Here is a 23,048-nt window from a genome sequence, read left to right as displayed (position 1 = left end):
CCTGCGTGCATCTTTAAGAAATGATTTCTTTAGAAGAGAAAATCCTGTTACTACATTTCTGGGGAAAGTAATTTGCACTTCTCTCTGCAGATTTCAGGCTGTGACCGAGATTGATTTATAATTAGATAGCTCTGTCAGTTGGTGAAAGTGTGAATGGAGGTGGCAGGGACAGTGCCCTCCTTACCTCGGTCAACGGGGGATGCATCCTGAGAGCATGAGGTTGTGAAGAGTCAGCCTGTCACTGTTGGTGCCAGGTTTATGTCTTTCTGCTGTTATTATTTGTCCTGCTTCTGCTTGTTATGTTTCCCCAGGTTCTGTGGATCTCTCTTATTTTACCCACATGTCCTTTGCACACAAACAGATCTAGATCATGCAATTTGAATTAATTTTTTGTCTGCACTGGGTCTTTGTTGCTGTGCATAAGCTTTCTCTAGTTACCGTGTGTAGGCAGTGGCTTCCCCTGCAGCAGAACATGGGCTCTAGGCACGCAGGCTTCAGTAGTGACACACGTGGGCTCAGTAGTTGTGGTTCCCGGGCTCTCGAGCACAGGCTCAATAGTTGTGACACATGAGGTGTAATTGTCCTGTGGCATTGTGAAATATTCCTGGACCAGGGATCAAACCCATGTCTCCTGCATTGGCAGGTGGGTTCTCAGCCACTGGATCACCAAAGAAGTCCCAGATCATGCGATTTAAGAGAGTTTCACATCAGAAACAATGAACCAAAGTTGTTTTCACACCTAAAGTACAGTGTTGCAAATCCTCCAAGAAAAGACTTCAGTTGGTCACCTCTTGAAATTGTAATGCTTGTTAAGTAGCTATCATAAGTCTATGTAAACAAGGATCATCTTATTTAATACCTGCTCATACAAGATTGTCTCTTTGCTATCATCACCCTTCTTTACCACCACATACCCATCCCTGCCATTGGGAATACCATGGGAAAATATATCCCACCTTCCTAGCACCTGAGTTTATATACTCAGTTTGTAAACTAAGGGCTTTTTATAGCTGGTCATCTGGTTCATGGACTAGAATTTGAAATTCATACTCATTCATTGTTCAGTGTATATTCTGAATGAGTGGTTTTAAATTGGACTGTGAACAAAAGGAGCAGATTTTAATGGTTTTATAACCCCTAACCTTTGTTTTTTTTTTTTATAACTCTCTTTATAATTAACAGCTTACATAGTAGTAACATAGGTAAAAATGGATAAAATCCTTCTACAAGCATAAATAGCATTACCCTTTATTTTATTTTATTTTATTTTATTTTTTAATTTTTACCCCTAACCTTTGTAAATTTCTCTTTCCATGCTGCAAAATATTCAGGTTGCTTATCTGTCTTAAACTGCCCAAGTATATTTCCATAGAGTAATTAGATGTGCAGTGACATGTCCTCTGTTCAGATAATTTATCTCTGTATTATGTGAAGAGATGAAAAGCATCAGGTTCGTTTGGATCATGTTGGTAACTGCCCGCATTTTTACTCTTATTCATACGTATGAATACGTGTGAATAGTGGTAGAAATTACATTCTTCCATGGTTCATCACTGTTCTTGGTTGACTCTGGGCAGGGAGAACGTGTCAGTAACTCTTTTCTCCTGTTGCCCACAAATGCCATAACTTACCTCTTGAGTGGGCTGCCAACTGCATGGATGGTCTTCAATAAAATAGAATCTGTGGGCTTTTCAGAAAATGCAGTGTCATGAGCCAGTAGAGAAAAAGTGAGCACTGGCATGTGTTGTCTTTGGGACTTGAGGATTCCTAAGGTCTTGTCAGAGAAGTTCATCTGAAGGGTTTTCTTTGTAGTCATCATGGATTTGGACTGAGAATCCTATCTGGTCTAATTCTCTTCCAGGTGAATGTGATACATAGTAAAATTTGTAGAGTACTTGAAAAAAATGTATTCTAAGAAGTTTTATTTGAAAATTTAATTTATCTAATTATTTCCTTTTGACAGTGCTGGGTCTTCATTGCTACATGGACTTTCTCTCTAGTTGTGGCAAGTAAGGGCTGCTCTCTAGTTGCGGTGTGCAGGCTTCTCATTGCAGTGACCTCTCTTGCTGTGGAGCACAGGCTTCAGTAGTACTTCCTGGGCTCTAGAACACCAGTTCAATAGTTGTGGTGCTCAGGCTTAGTTGCTCTATGGTATGTGGGATCTTCCCAGACCAGGGATTGAACCCATGTCTTCCGCTTTGGCAGGCAAATTCTTTACCACTGAACTGCCAGAGAGGCCCTTTAAGAAGGTTTAAGCACGAGCCTTCTACTGCAATAAGTATAATGAAGATATTGTCCTCTTTATTATGTGTCCGGCACTGTGTCTTGCCCTTCACATACATTAGCTCATTTTATCCTTGCCACACGCATCTCATGACTCACTCCTATTGTTGGTTAGGCAAGTGCAGGCCGGAGAGTGGACTTCACCTCTCTAGACTTAGTACGCACTGGAGGCTGGGATTCCATCCTGTCTGTCTCCAGAACCCTATACTACCTCTAAATTTGACTTCTTCAGCATATTTCAACCAAATGAACTGTTCTGTTCAGTTAAAGGCAGGGTGGACAGAGGATGGCACTGTGCCTGAGTCTAAAGGAGTGGGGTATAGTAGATGTTTCAGAAAATGGCTAGTAATAATGAAAATGTGGATACTATTAAGTAAAATGGGAAAGCTTTCAGAGGGAAAGGTTGAGGGGTTCAGATTCTGTAAGGTAGAAACTAAGAATAGCTAAAAAACAACATTGTGAATTTTATTCAGAAAAGTGTTCACTCCCCAAAAGGAGTGCAGACGGTGAGTCCTTTGGTGGAAAGAGCACATTCATGGACCAGTTCACACTCACTCACATCCTGTGAAAGCTTTGTTAGGCTTAAAAGCAAATTCCCTCTGCTGACTGTTGGGCTCAATTTTTCTGTCTTTTCTCTGTTTTGTGAATTCATGGGTTGAAGCTAGATACAATTCTCTTGCAAACAAAGGAAGTTTAGGAATTAAAGTTGGCTGGGCAAGGATCTAAAGAAAACGTTGAGATGATGGTATCGTGTGGATTTATGTATAAAAATGGATTAAGCAGTATATTTTCCTTTGAAAATTTATTGTTCAAGTGCTGTTAGTAAATGTTTACTAAACTTTTGAAAAAGGAAAGAAAAACATTAGCAAGACAATAGCTGGATGGTCTTGCAGTGGTACAGATGTGTCCTGAGATGAATTTGTCTTATAGTCATATGATACTTATTAAATAATCATTTTATCCTATTCTTTCAAAGAATAGGTATTAGAAGATTAGGCTGGTTTCCAAGGACTGGCAAAAAGGAAAAAAAAAAGATTTTACAGCAGGTGAGATGCTTGTACCATTAAAGTATGAGCTTACAAAAATCCCCTGATTTGGAGGAACTAAGGTCCAGAGCAGCCTGCACTTTGGCAAATTGCCGTTTTGACAGATGGAGTGCAAAGCAAGCAGTTAGGAGATACGGGTTATGCATCCTGTTGGGTGGTGTGCTCAGGAAGCCAACAACTAATACACTGTCATAGCCACCTATCTGAGCATCCTTACTGTTCTCTACAGAAGTCAGTAGTATATCCTGTATTTTAAGCCTGGTGAAATGAACGGTAGTGGTGGTTCCAGACAAGTACTTATGCAATGAGGGAAGAGACTAGATGTGTGTAAAAATCATCGTTTTTACCTCTATTTTTTTTTTTTGCATAATAACTGAATTATTTTAACCATTGCCTAACAATACAATTTAAGAAAATTGATGCAAACAGTATGAATTGTTCACTTATTAACTAGTAACTAATTAATCTGCCTATAAGCATATATTCTCAGAATTCATGGTTAGGAAGGGGAAAAAAAAAGAATGGGGAAAGCACAAATAAAATAGAAGACTGATCAAAAGAACAAGTTTAGTCAGACAATTTCAAGTTCTAATGTGTCATTTATTACCCCAGTGACTTTAAACAAATTAACTTCTTGAACTTTAGAATCCTCACTGGTAAAATGATGATAATGATGCTCCCATTTAGAACATACTCAATAACTTTTAGGTATTAATGATAAAAAGAAATGTAGTGAGAAGAAAATAGTCATCAGTAAAAACAGCAAAAATACTTCTTCCACTCAGTCATACAGCTCAAGTGAAGAGGAGGAAAAAAAATCATCCATTAGTTAAAATCAGGCATCACTGTTCTTCATATCATTTTTAAATCATAAAAGTCATAGAGTGTCCCAGTTCTCCACTTGTCTGGTTTGCATTCAAAAATTTTCATTTCAAAAATCCCAACAGATGGGATTTTTCTGTTTTAAACCTAGCTGGCTTGATTCCTCATTCCTGTTTTCCACCCAGATAAGGTGGAAAATGTCATTGGGTTGATGTGTGACAAGTTATCAACTTGGGATTTGTTTTGTTCTTGCTTTTACCATTTGTTGTTTATATTGGGCAATCTGATTTTTCTCATCAAGAGAGATTTGGTTCATTCCTTGGTTCCTGTATTCCCTACTAGGCTAACAGTCTGCCTGGGTGACCCAGTCTATGCCTCAGAGCCCACCTTGGCCTAAAATGAGCTATTCCCCAGTCTAGCCAGTACACTGGGCACCCACATTTGAGTCTTATTCTGCAATAGCAGCCTCATAAGGATTAAGAGGGTGTCACAGCTACCCGCTGCTATCATAAACCTTGGGTCTTAGTTTATGGTGTTTTTTCAAACTCATATGGGGAAGACGGCTGTTATTTCTGGCCCCTTCAAAACCACCCGCAGGGAGATAGCACACTTGAAAAAAAAATCTTGTGCATTTCTATGGGTCCAGTCATCCATCCTTCATCTAACCATCCATATTCAGCACTCCCATGGAGCTAGCCCTCTTAGTAGAGGAAACAGAAGATTTCTGAAGAGGTAGCCTATTAAAGGAGTTTGCAATGAGGGAGACATGATCCAACCCTGATCTTCACTACGGATGGTGGATGGTGGTGTGCAAATCTGTGCACTGGGAAGGCTGATGTTTTCAGTGGAACCCTTGAGTGCAGGCCTGAAATTAGCACAGTGAGGGAAGTACCCTGTGGATTTCTTTATATTTTATTTTTCACTTAAAAAGTGTTTACCATTTATGTATTGTTTCACAGACCAACTCCAAAAGTTGCCTGGGACAAAATGGGAGGTGATTTACCAAAGGGAGGAGAATCAAAAAATAATTCTGTCGACACTTTGAAGATAGAGAATGTCTCCTATGAGGACAAAGGAAACTATCGCTGCACAGCCAACAATTTCTTGGGATCAGCCACTCATGAATTTCATGTTACAGTAGAAGGTACATTTCCCGTGTTGATTTACTTTTCTATTAAAAAGTGAATTCATATGTATAGTCCACCTCAAATGAATATATATATATAAGTGAGTAAGCTGTTTCAGCATTTAATTGTAGAGTGAGCAATGGAATATATTAGACTTCAATTAATCAGGTTTGTCATTTACCGCATGAAACCACATAGAAGGGACAGATGACAAGAAAAGATCTTGGGTTAGGGATTGAACACAGATGCCTTAGACTGTTTGGTCACTAAACCTGATCTCTCGTATCATCTTATTATAAGAAAACATTTAGTGTAACATGTGTGTAACACTGCATAATATGAAATCTTAAAAGAAGAAAGCATTACCATCATAGAAAGTATTACGATAGGCCTGAGAGAAGCTTGGAGTTTCCCAGTCCTGGCATTAACTTCCTGGGTCCTTGCCCAATTTACTTCACCTTTCTGTATCTCCATTTCTTACCAATGAAATGAGGGAGTCAGACAGATTACTGTCTTAACTGTTTCCTATTTGGGGGGAATACATCGCTTGGATTCAGATGATATTTAGTATGTTGCTAGTGGGAAAGAAAAATAGTATGATGTAAGCATTATTTCTCTGCCAAAAGGTGCCAAAACCACGTTATATTCATGTCCTCTTTCTGTAAACTCAAGCTTTTTGATCAACAGAGCCTGGTATATTGTTTGTGGTATTCACAGAAATAAGTAGGCAGTGATGTCACCATTGAAAAAGAAGGTAAGCCACAGTATTTGTTATCAGGGCTCTGGCTTCTGGGCACATGTAAAGGTTACCTAGTCATCCTGTGAATTTGACTGATGCAGACCTATTGCCGTGGTCCTGATAACACTGCAGTTTTTATGTATGATTTGGTTGACTGTATGGATCAAATTAATGGGATGATTACTGCATTTGTGCTTTTTTAGTGCTGTGCAGGCTTAACTATTGAAAGAAATGATCTCTTTCAGGTTTCTATTTAGTGAACTGGTGCTGTAAGTCTTTCATTTATATTCCAATGAAGTTCCCCTCTTAAAGCTTCATTCTGCACAAGGAATACCTAAGTGAAGGCCCACTGTTTTAATTAATGGAAAAAAGAAAGGCTCAAATGGAAGTTATATTAACAAGTAAATGTTAAGATAACTTTTAATCATGTTGCTATTTGGAATAGCGGCATATTTCCAAAACCCGTCTCTCAGTGTGGGCTTCCCAAGTGGCACTAGTGATAAAGAATTTGCCTGCCAATGCAGGAGATGCAAGAGACGCCAGTTCAATCCCTGAGTTGGGAAGATCCCCTGGAGAAGGAAATGCAACCCACTCCAATATTCTTGCCTGGAGAATCCCATGGACAGAGGAGCCTGGCAGGCTATAGTCCATGGGGTTGCAAAGAGTTGGGCAGGACTGAAGCAACTTAGCACATCTCACAATAGGAAGAATGGAAGACCAAAGATGAGAGTATCATTTCCCTTAGTTCAACAAAAGCAAAACCTGTTATAAGAGGAAGCCTGTTGTTATGCATAAATATCAACAGTTGCCAATAGTGACATATTCCTCTGACAGTATTCACCAAGGAATTCAGAGAGGAAGAGTTTGAGAGATTTTTTCCATAATTTTAGTCAGTGTTTGGTGCCTCTGCATAATACAGCTAGACCATACAACAGGGATGTTTTTCTGTAACCCTCTGCCTCCCCACCCCCGACCCTCATCGGAGCACCAACACATACCCACGAATCCGACAGGTCTAATTGTTAGCTGCTCTTACTCCAAGTTGCTGACTATTAGAAATCCTTCCAGATGGCTGGAACATCGCTACGGTAGCTGAATATTTTAACAATCTGGCCACGGGTTTTCTTGACTGTGAGACTGAAGCTTTCAGAAGAACTGCAAAGGTTGCAAAAAGAAAAAAATAAATCAAGGATGTAAAATTAATTATGCAATTTAAAATGTTGACTATAGGGCTCCAAAGGAATACAGGTTTCCTGAACAAATTGTCCTTGCTATTCATAAAACAACTATTAGCAGTATTGAGATGTAAATAATGTTTTTATGGGGGATATTTACTCCTTTATCCTTAATGAGAAACTACTAAACGTGCCCTCAGTTGTATGTTTTAGGAGTTTCCCTTCACACATGCAAGTGAAAAGCAAGCCCAGCTGAAGAAGTCTTTCTTTTCTTTAAAGTGTGAAGGCAGTGAATACATCTTTCATTAATCATATGGATGGATAAGTTCACTTTCACTCAATTTTATTCCGCCTTCCTGCACTTTCTTCTTTCCCTTACTTTGTCTCTTGCTTGGAAACTAATTAAATAACAGGATTAGTCATATGAGAAAAGAGCAATGTTAGTATAAACTTTGACAATGTAGCCCATTCTGAAAACATCCAATGTGCTTAAGCAAAAGCATGTATTTTACTCTATTCTCTGTATCTGTGATATTTATTCTTTATTAATATAATAAACAACTAAAATCTGTCATCACTAGCTGGGGAACTAAAATTTCACAAGCCCACCACACTCCTCTGTCCATGGAATTTTCCAGGCAAGAATACTGGAGTGGGTCCCAGTGGGTTACTGACCCAGGAGTCCAACTGGCATCTCTTTCCTCTCCTGCATTGGCAGGCAAATTCTTTACTGTGCCACCTAGGAAACCAAAATGGCCTCTAAAATTTTCTAAATAGAAAAATCAAAGTATGATCACAGATATGTTTCAACTGCATCCAACTAACAGTGTGTTGTAAACTTTTGCATCATGTAGGGCTTTTGAAATTTAGTAAATGTAATAGGCAAGTATTTGTACATAATTTTATAACCATAATTGTGGTGCATTTTAAAAAGATGTCATGAATTCAAACACAATTTAGTAATTGACCTATTTGAGAAAGTCTCATTTTCAAGTAACAAATCTACTTCTAAAAAGTTGCAGTGAAATCCAAGTTTGCTGAACCTAATAATTTTTGATCTGTTAGAATATAGATATTTAATAGAAATCTATTACTAAGAAAATAACCTCTGTGTTGTATATTTCATAGGTACCAAGTTTTCTGTTTTGTTTTCCTTCTAGTGATAAACATCTCTAATTAGCTTGCTTATAACATTGTAAACATTCAGACATTTGCATCTCAGTTTTGATCATCGTGAGAGAAATTTATCATCTTATTTTTTTTGTTTACAATTATAACTAAATGAGTAAAATTTCAACATAAGTCATTTTCATCAGTTACCAGAGATTTATGGATAATAGATGAAAGACTGGGATTTAGTGATGATGCTTTCTCTCGGAAATTTCCATTTTAATCATTCTTTCTTCTCTCTTAAGCCTTCCCCCCCCCCCCATCCTTTCAAATAGGTCTTACCTGTCAGGAATACAGTTGCATGTTCCAACCTTTGAAAAAATCTGTTCTGGTGTTCCTGCACGCCCATAGCCTCATTGCAACCACCAGATATTTCCTGTCCCCTAGCCAGTGTCCTCAGGCTCACTGTGGTACCCACTAAGTCATTTCAGTTCAACTTAAAATTACACCACACACATCTGTTCTCCTTTGTGCCAGTATCAGGGAGGAAGAAATTTTCCTTTTTCTCCTGGCTCATCTAAAAATTAAATTGGCATGAAACAAATTAACAGGAGAAAAACAAAAGGGTAGTAACATGTATACATGGGAGCAAGCCAGGAGAACTGAGTAACTGACCAAAAGGGCCAGAGCTTAAACACCATCTTCAGCTAAAGACTAAAGAGGATATTTAGGGCTTCAGAGGAGAGGACAGCATCTCCAAGAAAGACTGGAGATGGAAGAGCCAATGTTGGATTTGTCTGTGTTTGCAGGGCTGGGCAGACAGGGGGACATAGAGTGGACTCTAATGTCTAGGCCCTGCAGTTTCCCCCACCAAACCTAGCCCATGGAATTGTCCAGGCAAGAACACTGCAGCCAGTTGTCATTCCCTTCACCAGGGGATCTTCACGACTCAGGGATCGAACCTGGGCCTCCCACATTGCAGACAGATTCTTTACCATCTGATCCACTATGCTAGCTGCTCTTGGCACATATTTCTGCAAGAGCTGTATTCCAGAAACAGGCCTTCTAACTAAACTATTTTATGCAGTTAGTGGCTAGATCAGAGTTTCTTCCTGAATCTTTTGGGCCTTGATTATTTTCAGCTCAAAACAATCTACATGGCAAAGAGATGTTTTGGGGTGGCAAATTTTTGCTCCCCTATACTAAGCAGAGGAGACATCAGAGAGGATTTCTGTCCTGGCTTTTCACAGATCACTAACCTAAGAGATATAGTCTAGGTGCTCTCACTGCAGATGCCAGGTGTGAAAATCTCAGCCCGGGCAGGTATTGAGAGCAGTGTCGCAACAGACCCAGGAAGATATGCTTCTAAGAAGAACAGTGGTCATGTATGTATGTGAGAGTTGGACTGTGAAGAAAGCTGACCACCGAAGAATTGATGCTTTTGAACTGTGGTGTTGGAGAAGACTCTTGAGAGTTCCTTGGACTGTAAGGAGATCAAACCAGTCCATCCTAAAGGAGATCAGTGCTGGGTGTTCATGGGAAGGACTGATGCTAAAGCTGAAACTCCAATATTTTGGCCACTTCATGAGAAGAGTTAACTTATTGGAAAAGACTCTGATGCTGGGAGGGATTGGGGGCAGGAGGAGAAGGGGATGACAGAGGATGAGATGGCTGGATGGCATCACCGACTCGATGGACATGAGTCTGCGTGAACTCCGGGAGTTGGTGATGGACAGGGAGGCCTGGCGTGCTGTGATTCATGGGGTCGCAAAGAGTCGGACACAACTGAGCGACTGAACTGAAGAACAAGCCTGAAGTCCCTTTCAAATCGCATGACCAAACATACCTTTGCTCAGGACTAGCTTACTTCTCTGGAGAAGGCAATGGCACCCCACTCCAGTACTCTTGCCTGGAAAATCCCATGGGCAGAGGAGCCTGGTAGGCTGCAGTCCATGGGGTCACAAAGAGTCAGATCCGACTGAGCGACTTCACTTTCACTTTTCACTTTCATGCATTGGAGAAGGAAATGGCAACCCACTCCAGCGTTCTTGCCTGGAGAATCCCAGGGACAGGGAGTCTGGTGGGCTACCATCTATGGCGTCGCACAGAGTTGGACACGACTGAGTGACTTAGCAGCAGCAGCAGCTTACTTCTTCAGGAGAAACAGGGATGAGAAGCATAAAAACAAATGTCTAAGCATTTATAAAGAAAGCTTATCAGAAAGGGTTCAGGTGAAGTTTAGTGGGGGCTTCCCAGGTAGCTCAGCCATAAAGAATCTGCCTGCCTGTGCAGGAGATGTGGCTTCGATCCCTGAGTTGGGAAGATTCCTGGAGAAGGAAACTGGCCACTGACTCCAGGATTCTTGCCTGGAGAAGTCCATGGAAAGAAAAGTCTGGTGGGCTACAGTCCAGGGGGTTGCAAAAGAGTCAGACACGCCTGAGCAACTAAACAACAACCAAGTTGATTGATGATGTGAGTGTGCACAGATGATAAATGTTGGAGAGCTTGGATCTGGAAGTACAAAATGAAAGTTGGTACAACTGTTTGGCCTTTGTTCCTGTGATCCAAATTAATGAAATAGTAATGAGTTAGAAATAACACCACATTCACTTAGGGGTCTCAGTGCTTCTCACTCAGTAGGTCTGCTGGTCCATGGAATGGCAAGAACAGAAAGTGAGGCTTCTTTGACTGGTGACCCTGGGCAAGTTGAATGACTTCTCCAGAGCTCAGTTCTCTATCTGTAAGGTTAAAGGGTTGATTAAGATGGTCATTTAAGTACCCTTTACCTAAGATCTGACAGTGTGTATGTGAGTGCAGGCTGTCACTGGGTACTGTCTGATTCTTGCGACCCCACAGACTGTAGCCTGCTAGGCTCTTCTGTCCATGGGATTTCCCAGGCAAGATTACTGGAGTGGGTTGCCGTTTCCTTCCCCAGGGGATCTTCCTGACCCAGGGACTGAACCTGCTTCTCCTGCATTGGCAGGCGGTTTCTTTACCACCGCATCAGCCGGGAAGCAATATCTAACAGTAGTATATCTTAATGCTGGTACCAAAGGATTAATGAAATTTGTAGGATGAGAATAGAAACAGAAATCTTGATTTTACTACTCAGAAAGATTTAGAGAAGGGTCATCATTGCATGACATCCTTTATTATTTTTATTGAGATATAATTGACATATTACATCATTAGTTTCAGTTATCCAATATAATGATTCAATATTGGTATGTATTGTAAAGCAGCCACCACAAGTAGTATAGTTTACATCCATCAGTACATAGTTACAGTTTTTTTCTGATGAGAACTTTTCAGATATATTCTTAGCAACTTGCAAATAGGTAATACAGTATTATTCATAAATTATAGCCACCATGTTGTATATTGCATGGCCATGATTTCTTTTACATGTTCTAAAAGCAGTAGTCTTAGTTTTCTACTGTAAATATGAAATCTTTCATGGTTTTTCTGTAGCTCAAGTGTTTTATTTTACAGTGGTTGTATGAAAAGATCAGAAGAAAGGAACCATGACGTAAAAATGTAGACATACACACCGAAGTAAAACTCTTCACTTTAAAAGCTCATATGCAGTTTATCATTTCGACAGCTACACTTTAAACTATATGAATAAATATTTACACCATGTAGATTATGAACACACATATTTAACTTGGAATTTAACAAGTCTGTATCCTGTCGAATAATTACAAAGGCATGTCTCTTGCTCAAACTTGAACTTGCCAGGGATATTTGTAGTTCTTTGTTTTTCCTGGTGAGTTTATGGACATTTTTCCCCACATAATCCCCCTTTTCCTCCTTTGTTTTGTAACACATTCTTCAAATGACACTTTTGTTTTACACATGTATGTATCTTAAAGAGTTTCCTTTTTGACTTAAAATGTAAATCCAAAACTGTCTTGGGAGAAATAACCAAGCAACACTTGATGGGGATTACTACCTGTAGGTGTTGTGCAATTTTCTCTGAAATCAAATTATCCAAACCATCCATACTTTAATATTAATCTTTTATTCGCTCCTGACATAGTAATATACTAAAGGTGACACAACATGACAGTGATGTTTGCACTTAAAGAAAAATGTCTCCTTCTATACTGAAATACCACTTAGCATTATAATATTGGTGTATTATGACATGGAAAGATGCAAGTAATTTGAGTATATCTTTTCCTCCATTGTTCTGAGGGCAGAATGGTAAATGTTGCTTTTAGGATTCCTTCTCCTACCCCCTTGCAAAAAGAATTTATCTAGGAAATAATGTTTTCCAAATTCCTAAGATGGACTTTGGGATATGGAGATATAAAATGCTATAAAGTCATTAACTAAGAAATATTTAAAATAGTGGCTGAATGTTTTAATTTCATTAAAAAATTTTCAAAATATGTTACTTGAAAATCAGCCATTTTGGATGCCTTGCTTCAGCCTGAAATAAGCTGTGGTCAGCACTCAGTAAACTTCACCCTTCCTGCATTTTTCTGTAATGAGATAGATAGTGTAGCTAGATAAAATTGAATGTAGATAACTGTTTTTAGTGTGTCGATTTTACTATACATGCTAAGATTCCAAATTACAACACACACACTCATAAAAACGCATGCCTACACACAAACCCCATTCCAGGCGAATAACAATGACTGTCTTACCTCAGAGAAGACTTAATGTGAAACACTTTGTTGTGTCTGCCATCTGCTGGTGTATAATGGAAATGCAATGCCTAACATTTCTCAGTTCAGTTCAGTCGCTCAGTCCTGTCCAACGCGTCACGACCCCATGAATCACAGCATGCCAGGCCTCCCTGTCCATCACCAACGCCCAAATTTCACCCAAACTCACGTCCATCGAGTCGGTGATGCCATCCAGCCATCTCATCCTCTGTCGTCCCCTTCTCCTCCTGTCCCCAATCCCTCCCAGCATCAGAGTCTTTTCCAATGAGTCAACTCTTCGCATGAGGTGGTCAAAGTATTGGAGTTTCAGCTTTAGCATCATTCCTTCCAAAGAAATCCCAGGGCTGATCTCCTTCAGAATGGACTGGTTGGATCTCCTTGCAGTCCAAGGGACTCTCAAGAGTCTTCTCCAACACCACAGTTCAAAAGCATCAATTGTTCGGCGCTCAGCTTTCTTCACAGTCCAACTCTCACATCCATACATGACCACGGGAAAAACCATAGCCTTGACTAGATGAACCTTTGTTGGCAAAGTAATGTCTATGCTTTTAAGTATGCTATCTAGGTTGGTCATAACTTTCCTTCCAAGGAGTAAGCATCTTTTAATTTCGTGGCTCCAATCACCATCTGCAGTGATTTTGGAGCCCAAAAAATAAAGTCTGACACTGTTTCCACTGTTTCCCATCTATTTCCCATGAAATGATGGGACCAGATGCCATGATCTTCGTTTTCTGAATGTTGAGCTTTAAGCCAACTTTTTCACTCTCCTCTTTCACTTTCATCAAGAGGCTTTTTAGTTCCTCTTCACTTTCTGCCATAAGGGTGGTATCATCTGCATATCTGAGGTTATTGATAAAGCATTTCTGGACCTTCTGAAATAGATAAAACACTGATGAGCTCTTCCCTTTATTTCCAGAGCCCCCTCGCTGGACCAAGAAACCTCAGAGTGGTGTATATAGCACTGGCAGCAGTGGCATCCTGTTGTGTGAGGCTGAAGGACGGCCTGAACCCACGATCAAGTGGAGAGTCAATGGCTTACCAATTGAGAGTAAGTGAAAACCCCAGTTATGAGGCGATGCTGAAGGCAGTGTTTGGCTGGGACTCTTAATGATTAGACACCCTTGTTATGGCTAAAGTGGAGTTGGTAAGTGGTCCTTACTGTCAGACAGATCTAACCAGAGAATCCAGAATTGCATCTTTCAAAGTAATTCTATTTGTGCTTACGTTTATGGAAAAGCCATAAATACTATCTATTTGGCCGTTATATTACTTTAAATAAGACAATTGAATGACATAGAGGATGCATCCAAGGAGGAAATTTCTCTGCCTGAGAAGGAACAGGCACAGGGACCCAGTGGTTGAGGGTGTGGCTGAAATTCACGACTTGCCTTGGATCCAGGCAACCGTAACTCCTCACTGGGTTCTGCTCTTTATGAGGACCCGTTCTGGCACACCTGTCTCCATAATCTGAGAAATCCACAGGGCCAAAGAGGCATGCAAAGCTGGAACCTGGCTCACTTCAGGTTCTTAACCAAGCTTGAGTCCCCAAGACCAGAAGAATCCCCTGTGCAGTCAGCTCTGAGCCCTTCCCAGGTGGCCTTGGTGTGGAAAAGCAGAGATGGACCTAATCTGCCCACTCCACCATGTTCTAGCCTAGGGCTCCAAGAAGCCCCAAATCCTCAGTTTGAACCTAGAGCTCTGGTCATTTTGAATGTCTTTGTAAAGGTTGGATAATAGAACAAGTCTTGTTTGTCAGTTGATTAGCTTAATTTAGAGCATTTACAATATTGAGGCATAATGTGTGATGCTTCTGTTAGTTCCTTTTGCCTTGGACCCACTCATGTCAGGGTGGGCATCCTAGTGACATGTGTCTCTGGGGTCCCAACCAGGCTGTGCACTCAAGCTTGGGGAGATTGATCAGGCAACTCCAATACAGCTGGGAATCTCCTGAAGTGTTTAATTACAAAATGGTGCTAATGGTAGTTGATTATAATTGCATGAGATCAACATAGTCTACCACCTAGGATAATGCTTATCTGTAGAACGCTGTGACAGTTGATACACTGTGGATCCAGAGGGTCTGTGTTTGCATTCAGGCTCTAGCATTTACTGTGATTTGGTGTCTTATTGTGCTCCATAGCCGCTTCCCACCAGCTATCCATTTTACACATGGTAGTGTGTATCTCAGTGTATCCTCTCCATTCATCCCACTATTACTGACCCTCTTTAAACTTGTTTCATCGTCAGTAAAATGAAGATGAAAATAGCACTGACCACCGGGGTTGTCATGTAGATTACAGGAGGCACACATAGAGACCGCTTCACAGGGGCTGCCACCCAGAGAATACTCCCAAAATACTGTTTAGTATTGTTTTCACATAGCAAATACTCAGGAAACTCTAGTGCTTATTACTATTATTTTTGAGAAGCGCACTGTTTTCTTTTTCTCTGTATGATCGTAAGTACAGTGTCAGTGACAAGCAGATAAACTGAACACATTTGATGATGAGATTGAAAATTAAAATAATTATTTAAAAATACCTATTACATAGGCTTGACTATTAATCTAGAATTGTGCAAAAAACAGTATGGCCATATCTACTCTTTCAGAAAGTAACTAAACAAAATTGCTTTCAATTTTGAAATTGTTATAGCTTTCAATGTGCCTACTTATTTAAAATACAAATACTTTGACAAAACACTGAACAGTTCTGAAAGTTAATTTTTCTTTCCTTTTCATATTAAGGTATGCTTTATATTAAATTGAGGTATATAGCATCATAGTTTGATATTTATATACATGGCATAATGATCACCACAATAAAACTAGTTAACATCTGTTACCTTACAGAGTTTTTCTTACAGAATTTTCGTACAGAATTTTTCTTCTTGTGATGAGAACTTTTAAGATCTATTCTCTTAGCATCCTTTTTTTAAAATTTTGGCTGTGCTATGTGGCTTGTGAGATTTAATTCCCCAACCAGGGATCGAACTTGGTTGGACCCTTGGCAGTGAGAGATTGGAGACGTAACCACCAGACTTCTAGGAAATTCCCTATTAGCAACTATCTACTGGACCACTAGGAAATTCCACCTTCAGTTCAGTTCAGTTGCTCACTCATGTTAGACTCTTTGTGACTCCATGGACTTCAGCATGTCCAGCTTTCTTGTCCATCACCAACTCTCAGAGTTTACTCAAAGTAATGTCCATCGAGCCAGTGATGCCATCCAACCATTTCATCCTCTGTCTCCCCTTCTTCTCCTGCCTTCAATCTTTCCAGGATCAGGGTTTTTTCCAATGAGTTGGTTCTTTGCATCAGGTGGCCAAAGTATTGGAATTTCAGCTTTAGCATCAGTCCTTCCAATGAATATTCAGGACTGATTCCCTTTAGGATTGACGTTTTAGATCTCCTTGCAGTCCACGGGACTCTCAAGAGTCTTCTCCAATCCCACAGTTCAAAGGCATCAATTCTTTGGTGCTCTGCTATCTTTATAGTCCAACTCTCACATCCATACATGACTACTAAAAAACCATAGCTTTGACTAGACGGACCTCTTGGCAAAGTAATGTCTCTGCTTTTGAATACACTGTCTAGACTGGTCATAACTTTTAATTCAAGGAGGAAGCATCTTTAATTTCATGGCTGCATTTACCATCTGCAGTGATTTTGGAGCCCAGAAGATAGTCTGTCATGGTTTCCATCGTTTCCCCATCTATTTGCCATGAAGCGATGGGATGCCATCATCTTAGTTTTCTGAATGTTGAGCTGTAAGCCAGCTTTTTCACTCTCCTCTTCCACTTTCATCAAGAGGCTCTTTAATTCTTCTTCGCTTTCTGCCAGAAGAGTGGTGTCATCTGCGTATCTGAGGTTATTGATATTTCTCCTGGAAATCTTGATTCAAGATTGGGCTTTACCAGCCTGGCATTTCGCATGATGTACTCTGCATATAAGTTAAATAAGGGTGACGATATACAGCCTTGACATACTCCTTTCCCGATTTGGAACAGGTCTGTTGTTCCATGTCCAGTTCTAACTCTTGCTTCCTGACCTGCATACAGATTTCTCAGGAGGCAGGTCAGGTGGTCTGGTATTCCATCTCTTTCAGAATTTTCCAGTTTGTTGTAATTCACACAGTCAAAGGTTTTGGAGTAGTCAATAAAGCAGTAGTATATGTTTTTCTGGAACTCTCTTGCTTTTTCAATGATCCAACAGATGTTGGCAATTTGATCTCTGGTTCTTCTGCCTTTTCTAAACCCAGCTTGAACATCTGGAAGTTCACGGTTCACACTGTTGAAGCCTGGCTTGGAGAATTTCAAGCATTACTTTGCTAGTGTGTGAGATGAGTGCAGTTGCATGGTAGTTTGAACATTCTTCGACATTGCCTTTCTTTGAGATTGGAATGAAAACTAACCTTTTCCAGTCCTGTGGCCCCTGCTGAGTTTTCCAAATTTGCTGGCATGTTGAGTGCAGCACTTTCACAGCATCATCTTTCAGGATTTGAAATAGCTCAACTGGAATTCCATCACCTCCATTAGCTTTGTTCATAGTGATGGTTCCTAAGGCCTGCTTGACTTCACATTACAGGATGTCTGACTCTAGGTTAGTGATCACACCATCATGCTTATCTCGGTCATGAAGATCTTCTTTGTACAGTTCTTCTGTGTATTCTTGCCACCTCTTCTTAATATCTTCTGTTTCTGTTGGGTCCATACCATTTCTGTCCTTTATTGTGCCCGTCTTTGCATGAAATGTTCCCTTGATCTCTAGTTTTCTTGAAGAGATCTCTAGTTTTTCCCATTCTGTTGTGTTCCTCTATTTCTTTGCATTGATCACTGAGGAAGGCTCTCATCTCTTCTTGCTCTTCTTTGGAACTCTGCATTCAAATGGGTATGTCTTTCCTTTTCTCCTTTGCCTTTAGCTTCTCTTCTAATTTCTCAGCTATTTTTAAGGGCTCCTCGGACAACCATTTTGCCCTTTTGAATTTATTTTTCTTAGGGAAGGTCTTCATCCCTGCCTCCTGTACAGTGTCATGAAACTCCATAGTTCTTCAGGCACTCTATCAGATCTAATGTCTTGAATCTATGTGTCACTTCCACTGTATAATTGTAAGGGATTTGATTTAGGTCATACCTGAATGGTCTAGTGGTTTTCCCTACTTTCTTCAATTTAAGTCTGAATTTGGCAATAAGAAGTTCATGATCTGAGCCACAGTCAGCCCCTGGTCTTGTTTTTGCCTTCTGTATAGAGCTTCTCCATCTTTGGCTGCAAAGAATATAATCAATCTGATTTTGATATTGACCATCTGGTGATGTCCGTGTGTAGAGTCTTCTCTTGTACTGTTGGAAGACAATGTTTGCCATGACCAGTGCGTTCTCTTGGCAAAACTCTGTTAGCCTTTGACTTCCTTCGTTTTGTACTCCAAGGCCAAATTTGCCTGTTACTCCAGGTATCTCGTGACTTTTGCATTCCAGTCCCCTTTAATAAAAAGGAAATCTTTTTTTGAGTGTTAGTTCTAGAATGTTTTGTTGGTCTTCATAAACTCTTCTGCTTCTTCAGCATTACTGGTCAGATTACTTGGATTACTGTGATATTGAATGGTTTGCCTTGGAAATGAGCAGAGATCTGTCTGTCCTTTCTGAGATTGCATCCAAGTACTGCATTTCGGAATCTTTTTGTTGACAATGAGGGCTACTCCATTTCTTCTAAGGGATTCTTGCCCACAGTAGTAGATACATGGTCATCTGAGTTAAATTCACTTATTGCAGTCCATTTTAGTTCAGTGATTCCTAAAATGTCACTGTTCACTCTGACCATCTCCAGTTTTACCGCTTCCAATTTGCCTTGATTCATGAACCTAACATTCCAGGTTCCTATGCAGTATTGCTCTTTACAGCATCAGACTTTACTTCCATCACCAGTCACATCCACAGCTGGGTGTTGTTTTTGCTTTTGCTCCGTCTCTTCATTCTTTCTGGAGTTAGTTCTCCACTCATCTCCAGTAGCACATTGGGCACCTACCGACCTGGGGAGTTCATCTTTCAGTGTCCTATATTTTTGCCCTTTCATACTGTTCATGGGGTTCTCAAAGCAAGAATACTGAAGTGGTTTGCCATTGCCAAAATATTTGACCACGTTTTATCAAATATATAATACAGTATTATTAACTGTTATTGCTATGCAGTGCATTATATCTCCATGACTTACTCATTTTATAATTGGAAGTTTATGCCTTTTTTTACCTACCTCACCCATTTGGCCCATCCCCCTGTCCTCCAGTCTCTGGCAACCATGAACTGTTCTCTGTATCTATGATCTTGTTTTGTTTTCTATATTTCACATATAAGTGTGATCATATAGTATTTGTCTTTTTCTGACTTATGTCACTTAGCATAATGCCCTCAGGGTCCATCTATGCTGTCATGAGTGACATGATTTTCTCATTTTTGTAGCTGAATAATATTCCATGGGGGCTTCCCTGGTAACTCAGCTGGTAAAGGATCCGCATGCAATGCAGGAGACCCTGGTTTGACTCCTGGATCAGGAAGATCCCCTGGAGAAGGGATAGGCTATCCACTCCAGTATTCCAGCTTACCTGCTGGCTCAGATGGTAAAGAATCTGCCTGCCATGTGGGAAACCTGGTTCAAATCTGGGTTGGGAAGATCCCCTGAAGAAGAGAAAGGCTACCCACTCCAGTATTCTGGCCTGAAGAATTCCATGGACAGAGGAGCCTGGTAGGCTACAGTCCGTGGAGTCGCAAAGAGTCATACATGACTGAGTGACTTTCACTTCGTAATATTCCATTATATACATAATGGAATATATGTATATGCATATGTACACACACACATATATCACATTTTCTTTGTTCATGTGTTGATGACACTTTTGGCCTCATTATTAATACCCTCAATTTGAGACTTTTTCCTCATCTTTTTAGAGAACAGAATAGGAAATGAAAAATAAGAGTTCTGGTATATCTGAGGGAAGTGAAGACAGTTTTTTTTTATAAAGAATGTTAAGGACGCTAAAAGAATGCAGAACCTCTGGAACATAAAATCATAAAATTTTATATTTGAATGGCACCTGGCTATATATGAAGGATATTCGCATACTACTTTGTCCCCAAATGAGCTTTTAAAGGAAGTACAATTATTCATATTTAACAGATCATTTCATTCAGTAATAGTATTGAATGGTGCTGCTAAGTCGCTTCAGTCATGTCCAACTTTGCACGACCCCATAGACAGTAGCCCACCAGGCTCCCCCATCCCTGGGATTCTCCAGGCAAGAATACTGGAGTGGGTTGCCATGTCCTTCTCCAACGCATGAAAGTGAAAAGTGAAAGTGAAGTCGCTCAGTCGTGTCTGACTCTTAGCGACCCCATGGACTGCAGCCCACCAGGCTCCTCCATCCATGGGATTTTCCAGGCAAGAGTACTGGAGTGGGATGCCATTGCCTTCTCCGAATATTATTGAATACCTTCATCTTAAGAGCCAAGCATTCACCTTGTTGCTTGGGACATAGCGGTGAATAAAATGAACGATTCCTTTTCTCATAAACAGATATTCTGGTGTGGAGATATGTCTCCACACCAATAGATATGCAATAGATAATCACATATATGCAGTAGATAATCACATAGATGTGGCAAAGTGAGAACTAGCTGGGGAAGGGGATGGATGTAAGGGAAGTTCAGAACCTAGAGTTGCTATCAGATTTCAGGATAATACTAATAAGACCATTGTGGTTATTTACCTTTGAGTAGAGATTTGAAAGAGGTAAGTGATGTTGACATGCCAGTACCAGTGAAAGAGCTTCCAGGGTGGAGAAGTCGGTACGTGTAGAGACCCAAGGTGTGTTTGGAGTGTTGAGGAAAAGCAGGGACCGCAGTGTAGCTAAGCTGAGTGAGTGAGCAGGCCATGCTGAGAGAGTCTAGTTTGGAGGTGCTGGGGCCATGTCGCATGGAAAGGGGAAGGTCCCAAAGGGACTCGGAATATTATTGTGAATCAGATACGCAGCTCTTGAAGTATTTACAGCGGAATAGTGACAGGCTCTAATTTATTAAGAAAGACTTCTGGACTCTGAATGGAGAAGCAGTTGTAAGACTCCACGTAAGAGCTGCCTTAAAGATAGTGGGCCCTTGGGCTAGGTTGCTGGTAGTAACAGTTAGGTTATGGATTTATATCCACAGTTCAGCTAACAGGTTTGTTGGTGGATGACCACATGATCGCTGAAAATAAACTAACACGAGAGAGCCTGGCTGAGAAAGGGCAGAGCTGGAACCAAAGCCTCATCCTCATCCTTGGAGCCCTTGCTCCCTGTTCCTTACACAGCTTTCCTTGTTCCCCTGCCAACTGGTCGTAACCATTTTTAACTGGGATGTCTGATGACTGTGGGATTACTGAAGGGTTTGGAATCTCTGTAAGCATCTATTTTTAGCAATTACTTATCCTTTATATATAATGTTTTTAAATCAAAACGATTACTATTATTGACTGCAAGCCTAACCTTCTTCAAACGCTTTACATCCAATATTTCTGGCCCTGAAAGACTTTTTTTTTTATTCTCCAGTTTGTACATATGTCAGATGAGGCCCAGAGAGATTGCATTATGTACTTAAGGACACACCCCAAGTGAATTTAGAGCCATAAATGGAACAGAAATGAAAAAGTCCGGAGCTGAAGCTTCTCCCCTTATATTGCATTTTTGCCCTTTTGAACTGATCAAACAACCTAAGTCAGGAAGAGTGGTTTTTGGTTGTTAAATAACTTGAGTTTTTAGAATTCTGGGAGCTCCCGGTAGCCTGTTTGCGACAAGTACTCCACAGTTTCCATACCTATCCCAGAACGCAGCTTTGAGCAGTGTTTGTCACTCAACCATGAGGCCAGAGTTTCATTTCTTCTTTTTGTAGCACAGTGTAGACTCAGAATTTACCATGGGGCAGATGGTATAAGGAGTACCGAATAGGCTGAAGCTTTTAAAACTTGATGTAGAGTGTGAGACTACAGAATGAGATCAGAGACTTGATTCTGTGTAGCCTTGAAAACTTAGAAGCGCTACTCATCCTGATGATTCTTGACAGATACACTGTCCTACAGGACTCTATTAAGTTTCTATTGTTGCTATAACAAATGACCACAAATTTAGTGGCTTAAAATAGTATACTTTTTAAAAAGCTGTATTTAACTGGAGGATAATTTACAATGTTGAGATAGCCTCTGCCAGACAGCAACATGAGTTGGCCACAGGCATATATGTGTCCCCTCCCTCCTGAACCCTCTTTCCACCTCCCTCCCCACCCATCCTCCAGGTTGTCACAGAGCACTGGATTTGGGTTTCCCATGTCATACATCAAAAAGCAGTAGACATTTATTACTTCACAATCCTGTTTGTTGGAAGCCCAATGCAAGTCTCCCTCGGCTAAAGCCAACGTGTGCTCAGTGCTGTGGTTCTTTCTGCGGGCACGGGGAAACTCTTTTCTTGTCTTTTCCAGCTCCTAGATGGTAGCCACTTCCCTTTAGTCACAGCTCCCTTCCTCCAAACTTCAAATCAGCAATGCTACATCTCCCTGATCATTTTTTCATAGTCACTTCTCCCTTTGGTTGGTCACAGCTAGGCAAGGTTCTCTGATTATAAACAGCCATGTCATTCCATTGGGCCACCTTGGAGAATCCAGGATAACTGTCCAATCTTGAGTGCTTGACCTTAGGCACATGTGCAAAGTTCCTTTTGCCACAAAAAGGAAACTTCACAAGTTGTAGACATGAGTCTGTGGCCATCTTTCACGGGGCTTCTTATTCTGCCTACCCCAGGGACCTTCCAGGGATAAAATGCCATACAACAAAACTGTTTTTCAGTCTTCCCAAAAAATGTTCACTGTCTCCTCCACTGTGGCTACTTTCCAGGCACCAGGGACATAGTGATTGAAACTCTAGGGCACACAAGATCTTGCTCCCACGGAGCTCACAGTCAAGTGTAAAAATATATTCCTTTCTCACTCCCAGAGGGACAAATGATGCCTAACAAAAAGCCTCTATTTTCTTATTCAGTGTTTTCTATAACCCC

General features: G+C 40.5%; 1 protein-coding gene across 40 annotated transcripts in view; it reads left to right on the top strand.

The window, feature by feature from the left end:
• CHL1 (cell adhesion molecule L1 like) overlaps positions 1–23,048 on the top strand; it is a 229,243-nt gene that overhangs the window by 158,670 nt on the left and 47,525 nt on the right. For all 40 annotated transcript variants that reach the window (XM_060402878.1, XM_060402858.1, XM_060402885.1 and 37 more), the window contains 2 exons: positions 5,111–5,295; positions 13,898–14,029. In XM_060402878.1, the coding sequence (XP_060258861.1) occupies positions 5,111–5,295; positions 13,898–14,029 (317 nt within the window). The remainder of the gene's footprint in view (positions 1–5,110; positions 5,296–13,897; positions 14,030–23,048) is intronic.

This window comes from Ovis aries, chromosome 19 (genome assembly GCF_016772045.2).
Source record: "Ovis aries strain OAR_USU_Benz2616 breed Rambouillet chromosome 19, ARS-UI_Ramb_v3.0, whole genome shotgun sequence".
NCBI classification, from domain to species: Eukaryota; Metazoa; Chordata; class Mammalia; order Artiodactyla; family Bovidae; genus Ovis; species Ovis aries.
The sequence above is the reverse complement of the archived record's forward strand: the minus strand, read 5'-3'. Positions and strand labels throughout refer to the sequence as shown.